At 44.2% G+C, this 19480-nt stretch overlaps 1 protein-coding gene across 1 annotated transcript in view; it reads right to left on the reverse strand.

Annotated features, from left to right (window-relative positions):
* LOC104164948 (dihydropyrimidinase-related protein 2) overlaps nucleotides 1–17036 on the reverse strand; it is a 37521-nt gene extending 20485 nt beyond the window's left edge. The window contains exons 1-2 of the mRNA XM_009704434.1: nucleotides 16951–17036; nucleotides 15447–15631 (exon numbers count right to left, since the gene is read on the reverse strand). Of these exons, the coding sequence (XP_009702736.1) occupies nucleotides 15447–15631; nucleotides 16951–16970 (205 nt within the window). The 5' untranslated portion in view covers nucleotides 16971–17036. The remainder of the gene's footprint in view (nucleotides 1–15446; nucleotides 15632–16950) is intronic.
* Nucleotides 17037–19480: the final 2444 nt, after the last annotated feature.

The following is a 19480-nucleotide window of genomic DNA, read 5'->3' on the forward strand; positions in this document are numbered from 1 at the left end:
GATAGCCAAATCACCCATCATCCCCATCAAAATAGAACACAGTTTGTTCCCATAGCAGCTTTCTGCCAGGCAAATATTACTGATCAACCACTTCGTTATATTCACATGGAAGAAGTCAGCAAGAAGGAGGCCCGAATGTGCAAGGTAAGCCAACAGCCTTCAAAAGCCTGTGATTTAACTAGTCCAAAGAGGATCAGGGAAGGAGCAACATGACAGAGCATACTACGGGATAGTCACAGTGACAGGGACATCCCCGGACAGGGGTCCGAGTGCTGGAGGGCAGCTGCTTGGCAGCTATACCCGACACCCTGGAGCAGGAAAGAAGCTGTGTTGCCACAGGTGAGGCACCAGAAGCCATAGATGCTGCACGTAAGAGCCAAGGAAGGTGGATGTAACCCTAAGTGCTAGCCTAGAGGTAATTCAGACACAAATGCAAATGTCTCCTCAATTTTACCATCCCTTGTTACAATGGAAGGGGCCAACTACAATGCAAGATCACGGCCTGCATCCCTACATGCTACAGTTGGGGTTTTTGGGAGCCCAAAGAAGTAAGAATGAGCCTAGATCCTGTAAAGAAAAGTCAAGAATGATTCTTCACTTGCTGTTAAAAGAACTGAGCATTGCAACTACTTCTGCCTATTGGTGTGGACAGGAATCGCCCACATGCAGCTCAGAGGAAGCTCTCCTTCCAGTCCTCAGGCACAGCTCAAGAGCTCAGAGTAGAACAAAAAGCTTTTTCTTCAACATCCCTGTGCTTCAGAGCAGTACAAAGCAGCTGATGAAAGCTCCATCCGCTGCATTCCCACAACCCTAAGTTCCCAAGATGACCCTTGGGTATGATCTGCAACAGGACCACGAACACAAGGTCTTCTGACCCAACGGAGCATGCAGCAAACCCAGCCGTGAAGATGATCCTGGAGGTTTCCCATGGGAAAAGCAGTGTGCTGTCCTGACCTCACTGAACGACCTTCTCTCTAGGGAACCCCACAGCTTACTGCCCCATCTTTTGTTCCTTCATCTCGGAAACCAGGAACATTTAATTCCTGCAGCCGCTGGAGTGGCCTCGTATCTGCAGGACGCACTCAAGACAAACTGTTGTAGCGTCGACTGTTGTCACCCCTTTATTCTCTAGACCACTACAGCCTTGATCTCTTCTTGCCTGCAAGTCCAGATGTTTTCTTCCTGTTGTTGATTATTGCTGTACAAATGATGTCAGCTGCTGAGGTTTGAAAAGGAAGTTGCCAGCTCAATTTAAGCTCAAAGCTTGCTCCAAAAACAGAAACAAAATGAAGGAAAAAAGAGAAAAGATCACTTAAGTATCACTTCATCAGTACTGAAACCTTCAAAGGAGCAATTAAATAGCTTGTGGTCCTTGTAGTGGCTCCCTGAATCACAGTGAATCTCAGGCCGAATCCTAACGTTTCTCTCTATTTAACACACACCCTCAGCAAGTTACAAGGCAAAGCCAAGGTTAGGATTACAGTGGTTTCTCAGCTATGAACAGAAAATGTTCTGTAGATTTATCTTTTAACCTTCTGAGTTGCAGAATCCAAAATGCAATAGCCTACGGCTTAAAAGCAAGCAAGCCTGCTTACATCAGCAAAGTAACTGCTTTTAAAAATAAATAAATAAATAAAAATTATTTTGTATTTTACATATCATCTAATTTTTCCCTTGGTAAAATACTGACAAGATTCCAAAAATCACTGGACAGTCTGTTTATCTTTTTCCCAGACAAACCGAGCGTTCACCTCCCTTTGGAAGGCAGTGGGATTTGAGCACCTGCGTACCCACATGCCACGATTGTTCCAGCCACAATCACCAAGACTTTTAATTACCTCTCCGACATGCCTGGTTTTGCTCTCCCGTCATTACGTACAGTTTCACATTGCTTACAAGGTACATCTGCTCTTACTTCCAAGTATTTCAGCTCCCACTCACCCACCATCCATGGCTGTTTTTCTGCCTGTCTCGCTCATGATCCTTCGCTCCTCCTTGGACAGATTAATCAGCTCAAGATTAAAGGCAGACAATAAGCTGAAGGGAGACAACACCACTAACCACTGTTAGCTTAGCTGTGTGGCTTTAATATACCAGAGCTGGCATTCGGCCACACTGAAACGTTATGCGCCCAACGAGCCGAAATGGTTGAATGCTGTGGGGGAGAGATAACAGCCACCACCGCATCAGGCACTCGGTGTTAAATGAAAGGGGAAGGCAAAAACTTAGAGGACTTGATTTAAAGGGAACTCTTCCAAGTATGGGGAAAATAAAGTAGTATTGTTTTAACACAAGCATGAAGAATCTAAGTAGGGTAGGAGAAGTGACAGCATCAGTTTACAAAGCACTAGCATTTACTAATCACATCACCGGTCAGCGCACGTATGAAGGGGGGGCTTTAAACACATCTTTGTTCTTCATTCAGCTGCTCTATCTTCTCCCTTGCTTTAAAACCATACCGACCCGCTATCTGCACAGCACACTTAAAATGGTGCCGATCTCAGCTTCAAACAGTGGCTTTATAAAATGCTGCATCACATCTTGGCTTCCTTTTACAAACTCGGATACGCTTTGGCTTTCTGGTCCTCAAGAGCTTTTCTGAAGCAGGGGGATATCTGCGGCCCTGAACGAGTGCCCACTTTGAGAACAGAGGTAGCTATTCTGCACGGGCATGAGGGATGAAACGGAGAAGACTGGGGAATTTAACCAACAGCCTGCAGGATGCTTTGAAGCCATAAAAAATCCCATATAATCTCTCTCTGGCACTTTGAAGATCTCAAAAAAATGCAGTTTAAGAGCCATGCCTTTGTATTTTTGACCCCTCACCAAGCTCAAGAGAAATTATTGCTTCAGTGGGAGAGCTGAATCCAGCTATTAGCCTTGCCTTGAAAACAAAACTTTACTTTTTGGATGGATGTCCTCATGGGTGGGGATTAATGGGTTTTATGGCTTCCTGGTATTGTGGCATGTTCAATTTTTTTCTTTTTTGCATCCTGCCTCATTTGAGCAGGTCTTGGCTTGCTAACAACCCCTTCCTGGGGTTTCTATTAATAGCCCTTAGTTCCAGCTTTCCCCTGTAAGGGTTTTTGGTTTTTGTTTTTCGTTTTTTTTTCTTCAACTGGTTTAATTATATGTCATCTAAAGCATGCATGAAACTTTTCTCGGTCTTTCGCTAATGAATGTCACTACCAGGAAAGAGAAAAACTACTTGATATGGACAATACAAACGTGAACTAGGGTCAGATGTTACAAAAATTGTGTACGTAATAAAACCGTGTATGCAGGGTTCCAGTTGCTATTATAAACTCCAGTTTTACACATTATTTCCTGCTCCTACTAGCATTAAATGTGCCTATTGTTTAAGAGAAGTTTATAAGGTGAAAATCCTTAACATTTAAGCTTAACGGTTAGCAGGCAGATTTCCCCTACTCAAAACTTTAAATAGCAGCTTGATCACTATAAACACATCTGCCTGTTTAATACTACTTAATCTCCACAGCAACTGGATGTGATGAAATCTGGTGAATTTATTGAGTTGTACATTCTGTCATAAGCCATTTTATTGAGAGGTTGTAATTAAATTCAGTCCTAGTAATTGCACAGCTCCCTACTTAGAAGTCTGGAGTTGTTGCTAGTCTATGGCTGCAGTAGTATTCTCCTGGCACTGGTGTGAACTGGGAGTAATGTTATGAAAGTGAGTGGAATAAAATCAATACAGGTGAATTGAAAATCAAGCCCTTGACTGACCCAAGAAGCATCACAGAAGATTATCCCATAATCACAGACCTTATTTCATCCACAGACTTCAAACTCTCAGCTAGTAAAATACTACAATCCCTTCTACTATTAGTTATATATCATGATCCTTTTACATGTCAAGAAACTGAGCTATCAAAAGCTGCCTTGTCCAGTAACAAAGTTGTTCAAAAGTCAAGCCTCCCAGCAACAAGACTTCTGCTTGCAGTACTGAAACACAACCGCGGTTCACTGGCTCTGCATCCATTTAGGCTAGAAAGAGACCTCAGCATTTCTTCTGAACTCAAAAATCCCAAATCAAGTAACCTAAAAGAGCCTCACATCTCCTATGTTCCGATTTTATACCCAGTTCTTCCTCTAAACCACACTCCGGGTGATGGTTTTGATCTAGGACAAGAAAGGATAGCGACAGGATGGCTTTTCAGGTTACCTTTTCATCTATCTGACGTACCTAGGCTGACACACTTGAAGGTAATGAGAAGTCAAATGAAGAATTTTCTTAACATCCTGGATCCAGCAATCAGGTTTTAGCTTTGCATATCTGTGGGGATTTATTCCCATATTATTCTACTGTTGTTTGTTTTTTTCCCCCAAGAAAAGATACTGAAATAAAGCGATTATTCTGAAGAGTAACAACACTCTGCACAGAACAGCATTTACCGTGCTAATACAACTACACAAGGACTGTTTGCTTGTACATGTCTGCCAAACTAACAGAAGAAAAGGCAGGCTAAATGACATTGGATGTTGTTTTCTGTCAGTTCAGATCCAGTTTATTAGACTCTTTGCAGAGAAATCAGAAGCTGGACCAGGCTCAGAAGAATTAGACATATCCGTGCTACACTGATTACATTTCCAGACTGCAATGTTCTGTTATTCTCTCACTGATGTCATACAGATATTTCGGTTGTCTTTTTTGCCGACTAGATCCAAAATATGATTAATAATTTAATGCCAGCTGGACACAAATGTAAAGAATAGAGGTCTGTATGTCCAAACAATAATTAATGAACCTCTTCAACAGCTGGAATGAGTACATATTAAGATCAGATAAAAAAAGGCTCCATTTCTTTACAGTACAGGTTTCTTGTACATCCAAGCTATGCTTGTATCTCAGGAGGTCACCATGACAGAAGGAGGAGAGGAGCCAAGTTCAAAAGTGATGTTTAAGTGATTCCAAGATGTATTCTTTCTTTTAGGCATACTCCACACTTGAAGCCCATGGAAAAAGCACACAGGACTTCAAAGACTTTCATATAAATTGGTCGGCAAATCTTGAGGGAATGGGATTGAGAAAACCTCTGTTTGTAGCCATGGATTTCAAGTCAAGGCGAAACACAACTGTAACAACACATCCAAGGGGCAAAAGTTTGATCAGAAACAAGAGGACAAAAGCTCAAGTGCCGTAAGCCAGTTATGTCCCTCTCAGGTCACTGGAGATAAACCCTGCCTGTTAGGCTTTTTCCACTAGCCAGGAAGCTGCAACAATTCTGGATCTGCCTTACTGCCACCAAGACCAGATTTCGGCTTCTCACCTTCACTGCTTTCATTGCTTCTCAGCTTTTTTTTCATTGCTTCTCAGGTTTTCACCGCCCGTGGTTGTCTCAGGGGGGCACTGGAGGTGAAGAGGAACACAACTGCAGGATGTGAGATTTTACAATGGAAATTTGTGATAGTTCTGAGAGGGTTTTATGTTTTCACGATTAAAGATGATTTTTTTTCCCCAACAAAATAAACTAAATGCAAAGAGTTCTGATTCTACAGAACCATTTTTTTTTAACAGCTTGTGAGGGAAACGGGGAAAAACATTAAACAAGATCTGCTTGGTGAACCCGTCCTTTCCCTCTGTGTACTTGCCATATAAACATCTCCTCTCGCTGGACAAGGACCAGAGACTACCTCTTCTCCTGGCTGCGATGAAGTGACATCACGTTTTGAGGAAGAGGTTTTCATCAATCACCATCATACCACTTCTGGTAAGACACCAAGAGTCCCCATTCTGTTCTCAGTTAAACCACTGATGACTGTCAAATAGAACCATAGACAAGGAAGCAAGGACTGAATCAGACCCAAATGTCCGCATGTCCATAGAGAAAGCTGTGGTGGGATCGGATGTGGAGGCACAGCAGAACCTATTTTCTAACAAACCGATCGCAGGACAGAGATCAAGCAGCGCATTCACACTGCATGTGTCAATTTTCTGACCACACCTGGCCATCTGTTTTCAATCAACTCTGTAAGGCTAATATTGCCCGCAAATTACTTATTGAGACTGCTGTAATAATTAACTTGTAGGAAGTCCTAACTATATCATCCTTAGTTTACCCAGAGGATTCTATGACACAGTCCCCAGCTGCCAATTTCCTTCCTCCGGGTCTGAAACAGCCCTGCCTGGCCTCTCAAGCAGTCTTGTATCTTCCCAGACCCATGAAGAACCCCAAGTTTGGGGGCACAAAGCACCACGTTTGGGGGAGAAAGGGATGCGCTCCTGGGCACCACCTGATCCGGCCAACCCAAAGATGGACACTAAGCCCGTGGCTCTTCCAGCCCAGGACCCCCACAGCAAACTGGTTTGGAAAACTCGTACGTACAAGACGCTGCCTTTTATTCTTTCCATGCTCTAAGCTTTTACAGGCAACTCTTACATTCTAGACCTCAACTTAATTTCCTGTCTCAAACACGGAAGCCAAACTGATCAATGGCCTGAACTGCCCCTGCATCCATGCTGTGGGACAGCTCGGTGTGAGTCATTTCCATACAGCTGCCATGTTCCCCTTTTATAGGGCGTTTGCATAGCAAAAGGACTAACTGCTTCACAGAGCAGCAGAAGCAAACTCTGGTCTTGGTACCATAGCCTAATTCTACTTCACGTAAGAACATCCTGCACATCTACATTTTTCTCCAGCTACTGTTGTGCTACAAAGACTTTACAAAACTTTTTCAATTCACAGTGGACAAAAAGTCTCTGCAGGTCAGTCTGAAAAGCACTTTGTAGGCCATCTGTAGCTGAACTCTTCTCTTTGGATACTGATACAAATCCTGAGAAATCTTAATCTGAAATAAAGAAAAGTCTGTTGGGAAGTACCATTCACCGACATGCATTTCTGGAATGAAATTTTTGAAGCAATACTGAGTTATGCTATCTCTTGGCGTGCTATGCTTTGGGAACCTTCCCCCTTCTTCTCCTTTGCACAAAAGCAGTGCTGTGTAGTAATACGGGATCCTTCTCAAGGAACTCCTTTACCAGCTCACGTTGCCTGTAGGCTGTGCTAGGGAATTTCATTCATATGTAAAACACCACAGAGTCACCCAGATTCCAAAAATATACACAGTGCACATATGTAACCGCTTTCAGGAACAAAGCAATCTGGTGAAAATACACCCTAGAAGCGGTCAGAAAGCTGAACTTCCAAAAGCACGGCCCTTTTTGATGGGCTTTGAAAATTCACCGAGAGATTTCCCAGTTAACATTTGCATGTTAAAGTCTAACGGTTCCTCCCTATTACTTAAAATAGGCTTTCAGGATCCAGAAAGCCAAAAGCACTTTACACACACAGGGCTCACCTCGTCTGTCCCTCACACAGCATTTTGCCTTTTATTCATCCCCTGACAGTAACCAGAGCTGTGGGGACCAGGGGTCTGCATCTCCACGGATCCCAGCTGGGAAGGACAGGGACTATCTCATTGCTAGGTGGCATCCCGTTTTTCACTCGTCAGGCTCTCAGGCAGCTCTACATAAAAATAATCGCTTTGTTCTTATAATATGAGGGTCTAGGTGAACTTAACTAATTTGAATTAAAGCTTATAACCCCTCAGCAACAAAGCCACCTCCCAATCAGCGTGGAGAAATTAAATGGCATACTCATTGTCAGAGAGGTAGTCCTAACACCAACTGCAGCGCATCACGGGAAGAAAAGAGTTTTCCCAGAAGTCGTAACTCTTAAGTGCCCATCGCTGCATTCCTTTTAAATGCACACGGCTTCCATGGGAGTTCGGGTTGTGCAAAGATGCAGGCACAGCCCCAAGCTGGTAACAACTGGCAATTTATAAGCATGATTAAAGCATGCTAGACAGGAGGAGCTAATTTGTATTCCTTAAACATTCCTCCCTCTCACCAGAAAGATTAAAAAAAATCCAGTTTCTAAGAAACAGACAGGGTCTATGAACTGAAGGCATAGTGGCTGAAGGAAAGAAGGAAAAAGACTCTGCTGACTCAGGACATCAAATTCCGCTCTACAGACAGCACTCACTCCAATCCACCCCAAGTGAGAAACACTGCATTTAGTTTTAGCCATCACTACTTTCCAGCATCACTTGCTTCCTTCCCCTGACAGGTAAAGCTAATTCCCAACATGGAAAGTTAAAAGTTCCTGTCTGACAAGGACGGTTTCTGCTGAGTCAAGCTCACGGGAAGGTAAAAGAAGCCAAGGGATTGAACACTGGTAGGAAGGCAAAAATCCAGGCCCAGAAAAACAAGCCAAGAAAAAGCTGGAGGCACCATTTCCTGCTGTTTCTAAGACCTTGTCTCAACTTGAAGGCGATTAAGACAGGTGATCTAGCAAGGTTTAACAAACATGCCCTGAAAACCTATCATCACAGACAGCTAATGATGGAGGTGGATAATTGTATTTTATTTTCTTAAGACTGCTTTTCCATCTACAGTCGACAGGCTTTAGCTGGTGGACCCAACTTTTACACCTGCACCCTTCGAAGTATCACCACATGTGTTTTCCATTGATGTAAGGGGCCACGTAAGACACAACACATGGGTGATATCCGTTAGCTCTTTACTCCTCCTGCGTGTCTCTAAAAGGCATGGGACTTGGGGATTAGACCACTGGACACATGAAAGCAAGAAAAGTATTTAAAAGCAGCTCTTCAAACAAAAGAACGTGAACTCTTCTCCATGCAGTGGGAAAGCAGCACTACTGATCCCAACCATTGTATGGAATAAGAAGTATTAAGTGCTATTGCATAAAGAGACAACACGGGTTTTTCTCCTGAGCGAGTGCCAAATCCCTCTTTTCGGATGCATGGAAAAATCTAGGTCAGTCACATCTGCAGGAAGACGGCTGCACTGTCAGTGGTGTTGCCATTTCAACGTTCATTTGTTCGTAACTAACTCAGAGTCTCCAGGCTCCGGCATGTGTGGGATAGCCTCCATCCACTCCCTCCTCCGCCGCGGCAGGGGCAGAGCGGGTCCAGACCAGGACGGGGCAAAACAGAAATGGAGCAAGGGCCTCGCTCACCTGCTCTTTACAAAAATCACGGTTTCCAAAGAGGCAGAAACCTGGGAAAGGAGCAAGGGCCAGGATCCAGAGCAGCTCTGGGGAAGGCAGAAGATGGAAAAATAGGGAAAAATCCACTGACTGACTTACAAACAAGCCATGCTGGACTGCAGTGGTTTCAGAGGACTCCAGCCCAAAAGCAGACACCGCTGATTTCACCTTTCAGCACCAAGAAGATGGCCCAGCTGGCAGGCACAGTCCTTAGCCCGAGTACCTGACAGCCAGGGTTAAAGACACCACCACACCGCCGGCCTCCTGCACAACCTCCGGCAAAGCTGCACAGCTCCTAAAGTCCTCACCTGTCCCTCACAAGAGCCTATTCTCTCAGGGGCAGAGATGACAAACAATAGTTGCAGCCCAAAGGGGAAAAAAAAAAATAATAAATAAAATGCACACAATAACACACATCGTATGGTAAGGACTGAGCAGCTGTTTCCTTCTGTGCGAACTGGCAAGAGACATCAAGGGCTTGGCAGATTCCTTCCGTTCCCTTCCAACGAGACCCCTTTGGAAAGCCCATCAGAACAATAGAGGTGATCCCATCCAGTGGGAAGCCGGCATCGCAGGGATGGCTGGAAGCAGGGCTGTCGTCCGTACAGTAGCTGCACACACTACTGCAGGCAGAGATGCCTAACGGACTTAGAGGGGTTTAAAAGCTTGAGAAGGGTAGCTCGCAACGGGGGAGTGCCCATCTCTGTTTACGGACCGACTTTCTCATTAATGATTTTAAGCCCGCTCTGAATGAAGGCAACAAACACATCAGCAGCAAGCTGGGAGTCAGTGAAGCAAGCAAGATGTAGCATGAATCGGTGCAGAGGCTGAAGAGTGCGGGGGTATACAAAGCACCGAGGGGAGCAGGGGAGAGGAGAGAGAGGGCCGGAGGGACTCTGCGATCTTGTGTGGTAACGTCCATTATCTTAATAACCAGAGTTCAAGGAAGCCTCTACCCATATAAATCACCGATAATCTTTTATACAAGCAGGTGGACATTTTCATTACATTGCCAGAGAATTAAACATTTCTTTGCTGCAGAAGAACCACCGCCAGCTGCTAGAAAGTGAAACAAGCCATAGAGCCCAAGGCAGCCCGTCTGCAGTGCTACTCCCCAGCCGCACAGTTCCTCTTTTATCTCTGCTACTGGGTGCAAAAAGAAACAAAATTCAGGCTGCTGTCTGCGGAACAATGCAGCGCTGTGTACACACCGCCACAGAGGCTTGGTGAGACACTGCAGCTCTGTGGTCGCTGCCCTCGGACTCAAAACGCTCGGTTTTATACGTCCAGCTCGGCCGCAAGTTACCGCGTGACCACCGCTGTCACCTCCTGTGTTTCCATCCTCCTCCTTTGCCCACCATTTAGACTCCCGCTTTCTGCCAGGATAGGACTAGCCCTGACAATGTGAGATAGGAGGACCCAGCAGGGTAGAATGTGATCTAGTCTTCACTAGTGGGTCTAAATACCATTCCATGCCAAGTGGTCCTTGCCCTTTTCTAAGCCCTACTCTACGCTCACGTTTGCTGTTTTAGACTCCGATCTCCTTTGGGGCGGCTCCATTCTCTCAAGTCAGGCTCAGATCAAGAACTGAGAGGCGAGGAAGCATGCTAGACTGGAACCATTTCCTTCCAGCAAGGTGGTGATCTTCAGGATGATGCAGGAGACCCGGTGTCAGCTCACCACAAATTTGATTGTAGCTGAGCAGCTAACACACTCCTGAAAACCTCTGCCATCCTGCACACGAGCTCTCTCTTTAATAGCAGGGTAAAGCATTAGGACGCAGACTGCAGCCCATATGAAGTTTCCCTTCATTTTCTGAACCTCCCAAGATACAAAGGCTCATATCCCTAGCGTACATTCTCCATGTTATTAGGATAACTGCTAGTCAAGTTCAAAAGGCAGCTGGCTTCCAAGTCACCAAGCCAGAAAGAGCTATAATTTCTCTCACTGTAATTTCTCTCTATGTGGTTGACTGAGTCAACACAGACAATGTCAGCAAGCGATTTCACTCAAGGACAGCAGATACCCAGAAAGTACCACAGTCTTCGGGAGGGAGGGTCGAAATGTCTGTGGGAGCTGGCCGGGATAGATGCAGTTCTCACTAGGACATTAAACAGGCTAGAGGATCAGAGAGACAATAAATATACACAGCTTAGCTTCATCTCTTCTGAAGGATATGGAACACAGAAAGGTAATCCTGCCTCTACTGAAATCCGGGGGAGTTTTACCATTGATTTTGATGGGGATTTCACCCATCACACTTAATGAGCAACCAAACCATCACAAGACTGGGAGAGGCGACCCTGTTCATAGCAGTGATATCCCCCCTCTCTAATAGCTCCAGGGACTGTTTTATATCCTAGGGCATCAACCTATCTCAAGTTGGGACAACAGGGGCTCAAAAATGCCATCTTTGGCTCTACAAAACTATGGCTCCATGGATGAGAAAGAGCCTCTTGTAAACGGAGTCCTTTTCCAAAACTCCGGAAGGACGGTTCTCTTCCCATGGAATACAGGGGAGCTTTGGGAAGCTACCCCAAACGAGCTGGAGCCTATCCGATACTCCTCTCTCCTCCAAAGTCTTCTGTAGATCATCCTGGAATCCTCCCTTCAACTTAATGCCCAAACACTGCCTTCTGACATTTTAAAAGGGCAATAATCGAAGTTTTTTCCAGAGTAATGTCATCCTAAAACACACACAGTGCTGTTCACCCTCGGCTGACATACCCACACTAATCATCGTTCTAAGGTAGGGCCGCAGAAAGGATCATGCAAATTGCTGTTTCAGAAAAACAATCGTATCACAATCCATCATTTCAACTCTCAGCAGCTCTGCACAGCAAAACCAACACTATTTTTTCATGTGTTAGCAAAGTCAGCTGGAGTCTTGCCTTTGGCACTGAAGAGGGTAGAGACAGAAGGATCATAGCTGGAATTCCTGTTCAGATGGCCTCTGCGGAATGAGTAGCTAGAAAAAGAAATCACTCGTGAGTGAAGGAACCTAAAGGAGGGCTCAGGAAAGCAAGGACTGGAGAGCCCTGGGGGAACATAGGTGATGTAGAGCAGAAAAGGGGTAATTCAGATCATCACCACCCAGCTGACCAGGGGATGAGTCGGGAAGCATGGGACTGGACCCAGATTTGCTTCCCACCAGGATAAATCTCCACGGATCCCGGACAGAAAATGGGGCTGCTTCATCTGAAACCAGTTCAGAGTTGGATTCTCCTCTCTCTGATGCTGTAGTAATGAATTTACTTTAAAGGGGAACGGAAGTAAATGAGAACAGGGCTTGGAGACAATAGGTTACATTCTTGAACTCCTGCGTGCTTCCCTTAGATGTGTTTGCCATGAGAATTAAAGGAACAACATTGAATTTGATCTGAGCTGAAAATGAAGTTCACCGAAACCAAATCAGACATACAGGGTGAATTCCTAGCACTGTTGAGGTCAATGACAAAACTCTCCGTTACCTCAATGAACCCAAGATTTCACCCACGGTTTTTATAAAACCAACAATCATTAGAAACCTATCCAAGAATCTTGTTTTAATTTCACTGAGAACTGTACATAAAAAAACATTTGCCTACAACGATTGTAAACCGTCTTAAAAGTGCCCTCCTGCATGAAAATGTGAAACACATTGAAGCATGAAGCTGAGTTACCTGTTTTCTTGCCCAAAATGAGGGCTACATATAAAAGAGAAACACAGATGGAGTAGAGGTATTTGTAAATACATAAGACAAAGTTTGCTTAAAGCACAAATGAAGAAATTTGGGTGTTTTTTTCCACAAAGCTCACATCCATGAGGCTAGCTTTTCCAAAAAAGCCTGAGGAACGGAGGCACACAGCTAGACACATCTCCATGAGAGGAGCATATTCCTTTTTGAAAAGTCCTGGGCACGGTATTTAAAATATACAATGACATAAACATTAGCGTGTCATTTTCAGGTTGCAATTTGTTTGTGATATTATGACTCTAGTTCACTAAATGTTGTCCTGTTTATCATAAAAGAAAAAATGCTGCGATCAACCACAACTCCCACCTGCTCTGGGGAAAACCAAAGGCCACCCACCAAAAGCATGTTCACAAGGGCAGTTCTGCATGCTTCATCGTGGAAAAAACATTTTTGCAAACGGTATAATTTTGCTAAGAAGAGAACAGCTGAGCTGACACAGAGCAATCTCCAAAGCTTTGAAGTCTAGTTGGATTATTTATCCTGCTTTCTACTGTTCAGCTCCGGTTGCTGACACCCGCCCATCAGAAATGTCTCTCCATCATCCTAAGCAGCCCAATTACTGTCCTTGCTGCTGCGCTCTAGGAAGATGGGTTTTGTTCAGAGATGATTGTGTATTTTGGTGTGCTAATCCGAGACACTCAAGAAGGCAGTAAGGTGAAGTTTAGCCACCAGCCTCCTCTACATGGTTTGCCTACGGTCATAAACCACATTGTGCTAATTTTGCACAGCTGTAAAATGAGAAGTTGTAAAATGGGGGACTCTCCTCCAACTTCCCTCAGAGACATGTTACAAATACCGTTAGTGAGATATTCAGATGCTACAGTCATAAAAGCAATATACATGTACGCATATACAGAAAGGTCCAAGTATTTCTGAAAAATGAGGCTCTGCATAGGTAAAACTGGGCAACCAAAGTAAAGGGCTACTTCAGAAAATTTTGCCTAAGCAATTTCTGCTTCAAATGTTTTAAAAAGTGCCACTGGGGGAAACAATGCTGTTGAAAGGTCAGATGCAGGTGACAGAGAATGTTATTTTGATCCAATTCAACTCAACAAGGAAGAACAAAATGATAATTCAAGTGTGAACCAGGTGTATTAATATCAAAGGAACAATCAACGAAACAAAGTCAACGAACTGAAGCTGAAACGAAAATACCATTTCAGTGTTATTAATTTAATTAAATTGACAGCAAAGACTTGAAGAAAAAACAGGTATTAGTACACACAATGAGATCATCCACAGCTACATTCCTACTTTACCTTCTCTGTATGTCTGAGGTTATCTTCATACACAAACTTCATACTCTAAAGTGAAAACATTATGAAAAATAATTTCCTAGCTTATTTTAAGGTTATTTATTTGAAGCATTAGACCAAGTTCATAAGCCAGACATAAGCTCTTTGCAACGTCCAGACCCAGAAAAAGATTTGTATCTGAAACACAGGCAGTCTAGCTGTGTTCGGACCACGGGCTCCTACTCCCAACCTCTATGTCAATCAATCCGAGTCCGCCCATCAGGCCAGGCATCAAAGATCACTCGCAACCATCCTCTAAGAGACGAGGATGTCCTAGTTCATAAGGAGCTAGGTTTGAACTGAGGAGTTAGGCTGATTCCTGGCTGTGCCTAAGATCTCTTTATATCCGTGGATCGGACAACAGACACTAGTACCTGTTCTGAACCATACTCTTTTATTTCTCTGTGCCTTAACTCCCCTCCTGTGAAATGGCAGCACCTCACAGGACATGAAAGAATGCAAGATGCTCAGATATCACTTTACAACTTTATCCTTGATCCCATATGCGGCAACGGACTCCAGGACACCGTGGTACAGTTTACACGTGACCAGCCGCACTGCAACAGAGGTTTGGTTTTTTTTCTCTAGCTCAAACAAGGTTAACAGCAATGACTCACTTATGGAGTTTTAAGATCCTGGCTCTGACAAGCCAAGCATCTGTAGCCAACCCAAGGGAGGACAGATAGCCTGGAAGTCATCATGAGGCATTTTAGAGCCAGAGGGAAACACCATGAGTGTCTAATCCTGGTGCCAGCAGAACAGTCAGTCTGTCTGTCTTTTTATTTTGAGATATTTTCATTTCCCGATTTCTCTCTTCCTCCAAAAGAGGATACGAGCAGAAAAGGAACAATGTTAAAAATCCTGGTGCTAAAGCTGCATATTTAAGTGGGCACGTGCAAATCCTTAAATAAGTGGCCCAGTTTTCAAAGACACGTAGCACGCTGGCATCAAGCTTCTGGGCGTGAACCATGTGATGGACATCTATCCATACACATCATGGAGAAAGGAACCGAGCTACAGGAATGTGGAGAATTTGCTACTCGTACTGGAGCCAGAGGTCAAAGTGACACTGGTTTCAGTAGGAGCTGACTCCAGAATCCAGCCAAGTCACACAAGTAGCAAGGTAAACCCTGCCAACAGAAAAGACAAGAGTGAAATGACTGACAGCTGCAAGATGTGGAAATCCTAGGGTCTTGCTTTTCCACTCCTTTTCCCACCCTTACACAAGCTTCTCTCAGCAACCTGGACAGACATCAGAACCCCCCCACTGCTGGTACCCGGTCCAGAATATGACATGACTTATACAGCCCACCGTTTCTGTACTTATCTGAGACAGAGAAAAGTAAAGCTTTCTTGGAAGGAAAAAACAGCCAGCTTACTGATCATGGTGGTGCCTCCAGCCAGTGCAGCCTTGGTCCCTTGGAAGAAGTCATCAGCAGATGTCATCCCCTGCTCCGGCATCTGGAAGCGGGTGTGAACGTCAATCCCTCCAGGAATCACCATCCTGCCATGGGCTTCAATAGTTTTCACTCCCCCGGGCACAATCAAATTCTCTCCTATTTGCCTGGGTAAACAGGTTTCAAACAGCAAGTCAGACACAAACAAGGCGAACAGCCTGTAAACATACACCCTTGTGCTACTTAACCTGCCTAGTGTTTCCTTTTTCCATACAAAGCCACGCGCAGGATCAGCACACACAGTTGATAATATTTTATTCTTCCTCTTGAAGCAGTTGCATAATTGAGAGCAAAAAGTGTGCAATTACTTCAGGACCTCTGGGCAATGTTAGACTTAACAGGAAGGAAAAGAAGGAGTCACACTGGCAGGCAGCTGGAGAAGGGACCATGCAGATAATCAGATCATCGCTGCACCAAACACAGCAAGAGCCTTTCAAGCAGCTTTACTGGGACTGGACTGGGGTCGTCGAGTGGCAGTTCAACACTAGATTCTAGCTAGCTAACAGCAATTTAGATGTTAGTATTGTTCTGGGAGCACTGGAAGAATTTTTGCCTCTACATTGTCTACAGGCCCTGCACAAATATAAACCCATGCAGACACCAGTTACCAAATTCCTGATGAGGCTCTCAAAGGTCTCTCCAGTCTAGCCCTTCACAGATGTATTTTAAAAAGTGCAATAGTGGTAGATGACACATTGCAATTAATTAGCCGTCTCTGGCTGGCTCCTTTAACTTTTAACCTTGATTAACAAAGCACATGTGCTGACCATTTAGCCAGAACAGGAAAATTCCTTGTTTGTAATCTCTGGCTCATCCATTTTTTCCTAAGAGTAATTTTCCAAAAAAATCTGCAATACATTTAACGTGCCAGAAAGGCATGTTTCAGGACTGAAAACACAGGAGCGTGCTGGAAAGAGGTCTGAACCTCAATCCTTAAACTACAGGATCATTTTTAACTTCAAGGGGGTTTGGACTGATCCTTGCATCACAGAATCACAGAAGACAGCACTGCAAGAGACCTCAAGAGGTCCCCTAAGTCCAGCCTCCTACCTTAAACCAGAATTAACTGTATTAGCACCCTGAACTCCGGGTTCAAAATATCTTAAGTCATAGCTCAGGAAAATCTTACAACACAGGTAACTTCAAACATATGTGTCATCTCAGCGTGAGGCTATTCACATGGCTAAAATTAAGCACATCTAAGTACCTCCCTTGACCCATGCTTTAGTAAGCGGGGTTTTGGCCCATTTGCTTATTTAATTCAACATCTTGTTTTTAAAGTTCCTCCATCAAACACCAGCATATGCGTGAATACTCATTTTTCATTGCAGTTTAATATAGCTCACTGCGACTAAGCTATTCCTTGCTAATCTGCAGTGTATTTCTGCACATTTCCAGTCACAACACGGTATCAGGCTTCACTTACTTTATCAACCCATCTTCCATGTAAATGTCTGCATAAAAAGACTGGTCGTCGTTAACTATTTTACCACCTTTGATCAAAAGACGATCACTCTGCAACACAGAAGCACACAACAATACATAATTATTCTGGGAGAAAGCTGACAGTCTGCAGTGTCACTTCAGAGATAAGAGTAGAGACGGAAACAACCTCTGCATTATTCAAAAGTGCACGTCAAAACACCAGTCAGTTGCTGCACTTTCAACTGGAAAGATAAAATACTTTATTTCATCTGCAAGTCCTTTCATCACACTAATGATCCAAAAAAATCAGAACTGAACAGGAGTTGGGTTCTAGCGGGCTCGTCTACTTGGCAGCTTCACTCATACCTGCCGCTTGCCATCACCACCTACAGCAAAAGCATTAAATAATGCTTCGAGGGATGTGTAATAGCCATACATCTATTTTTTCTGCCTTGGTCGTATGCAAAATTTCCTATATGCACCCACACACTGGAGTCACCACTTGGCTCACTAGGCGAGTCAACTGCTGTCAGGGAAATGGCCCAAAAGCCTGTTGCCACGGGTTACACCACACAAACAAACTCATTTTGTCCAACTTGGTGATGTTTTGATGCAGTGGATACTTTTTACTGCCTTTCCAGATCACTACTGCACCATCAGATGGAAATAAGCACATACTAGCAAATTAAGTTTAAGAGAAGGATTTAAAAAACGGTTATTAAAATTTCCTCAAATTAGAAGACAGTTTGGCAGGAACAGAAAGGTAATTATAAGGCGGCAGCTATCAGGCGACACGCTTCTATCGCAGCCCAGGTTACACCTCGCTTTTGTGAGGCTTTAGGTCAAAACCAAAATCATCTTTTTTTTGCAGCAGCAGCAGCAGTCATAAACAAGAGCGAAACACACTCTGCTGAACTCTGGGTGGGGAGGGAAGTTAAAATGACTGCTGTTCCTCTGGTTCCTTCACTCCCTACGTTACAGACGCAGATATTTAAAGCAAAGCACACACGCGTCCCCCGGCGTTCAGTTTAAACTACACCTTGGCCCTCGTATCTGCACTTGTACTTACTCTGATTCTCTTTCTTCCCCCCAAAAACGTCTTTGTAAGAGAACAAAGCTGTACCAGAGCAGCACAGCCAAAGACTGGTGAAACCAAAAGCTGACTTCAAGAAGGGTCAGAAAGCAGGACTTCAACTTGGTGGTGCCTTGAACTCATAGCAAATGCGTGTAAGACAGTGACAGTGGTGCTCAGCGCCCTTATTTCGAGCTGGGGCTCCGCTGGTCAAACAGAAGAAAAGAATTGGGCATTTTCCCAAAGAGCTTATAATAAAACTGAGGAGTTGGAGCACCCGATTCTCAGCTGACACAAGCTGACATGGCTCTTTTAACGCCAAAAGGGCTGCAGGAATTGCATCAGCTACCGATTTATATCATTATACCCATCTTTTACATAACTGCTAAACATCTATGAGATGTTGAGGGCCTCTCCTTCCCCCTCCTTTTTTTCCTTCTCCTTCCTCCTACTGCTGCAATGGAGAGTTTCCCTGAATAACGCCACCAATTCGAAAAACAAAGAAAGAAAACCCCAAGATTTAAATTTAGGATCTGCTGTGAATGCCAATAAGCCTGAATGAATTAACTTGGGGCGTGAAAAACCCACTTGTCTTTCAATGCCAGCCTCTACAGCAAACTGTCCTACATGTTTACCATTTCCAGAAACACTGCGGTATTTATGCCCACCTCTAGCGCTGACTCCTTGTGCTATTAAAAAGGCCGACTACTATTGAAATCGGTTAGTTTGGCCATCGATGTCACCGACAGCCCAAGTCCTAATGCACTGGGCATCAGTTAGGAAAAAAGAAAAAAAAAAAAAACAAACTATATATATAGTGACCGACAAAAATGCAGCCTGGACCATTTTAATGATGCTCTGAGTGCTTCTGCTAGTAAACAGGTCTCCTGCTGCGGCTGTACGGTAGGCTCTGAAATCAGTGCGAATCCTTCTGCTCGTTTCAACCACCTTGGAGACAAAAGCCCAGGCAGTTTGCAAACCGTGTGAGGGCCTGCCACTACATCTGTACGTATCGACCCTACCGATGCAGCCAAAACAGGACAGCTAAAGATTGATTATCCTTCTTCTTCAAGCATTACTCGTGATAGGTCAGTTCCAGGTTTATACAACAGCAAATAAGACCAGAATCTGATTTTTTTCTACCTCCCATCTTTACATGAGAATTGCATCGGGTGCATGCAACACAAATCAGAGCACTCACTCATAAGAAAAATGCGTCATACTACTTTTGGCCCATGACGGTGATTCAGCAGCAATGTTCATCGTTATTTAAACGCAGGCATCTTTTTTAACTCTCGACTCCTGGACTCTTGCAGGGAAACCACTCCCCTCCCCAAAAAAAGAGGATGCAGTATTTATCACGTAACAATTCTGTGCATCCCCTGCCATTTCCTAGACACCACTTAAAACGCAACTGCAGAGCCCGGCGGCTCCGGCACAATGTCACACGTCAAAGCCC

This window comes from Cariama cristata, unplaced genomic scaffold, assembly GCF_000690535.1.
Source record: "Cariama cristata isolate BGI_N322 unplaced genomic scaffold, ASM69053v1 scaffold22837, whole genome shotgun sequence".
Taxonomy (NCBI): domain Eukaryota; kingdom Metazoa; phylum Chordata; class Aves; order Cariamiformes; family Cariamidae; genus Cariama; species Cariama cristata.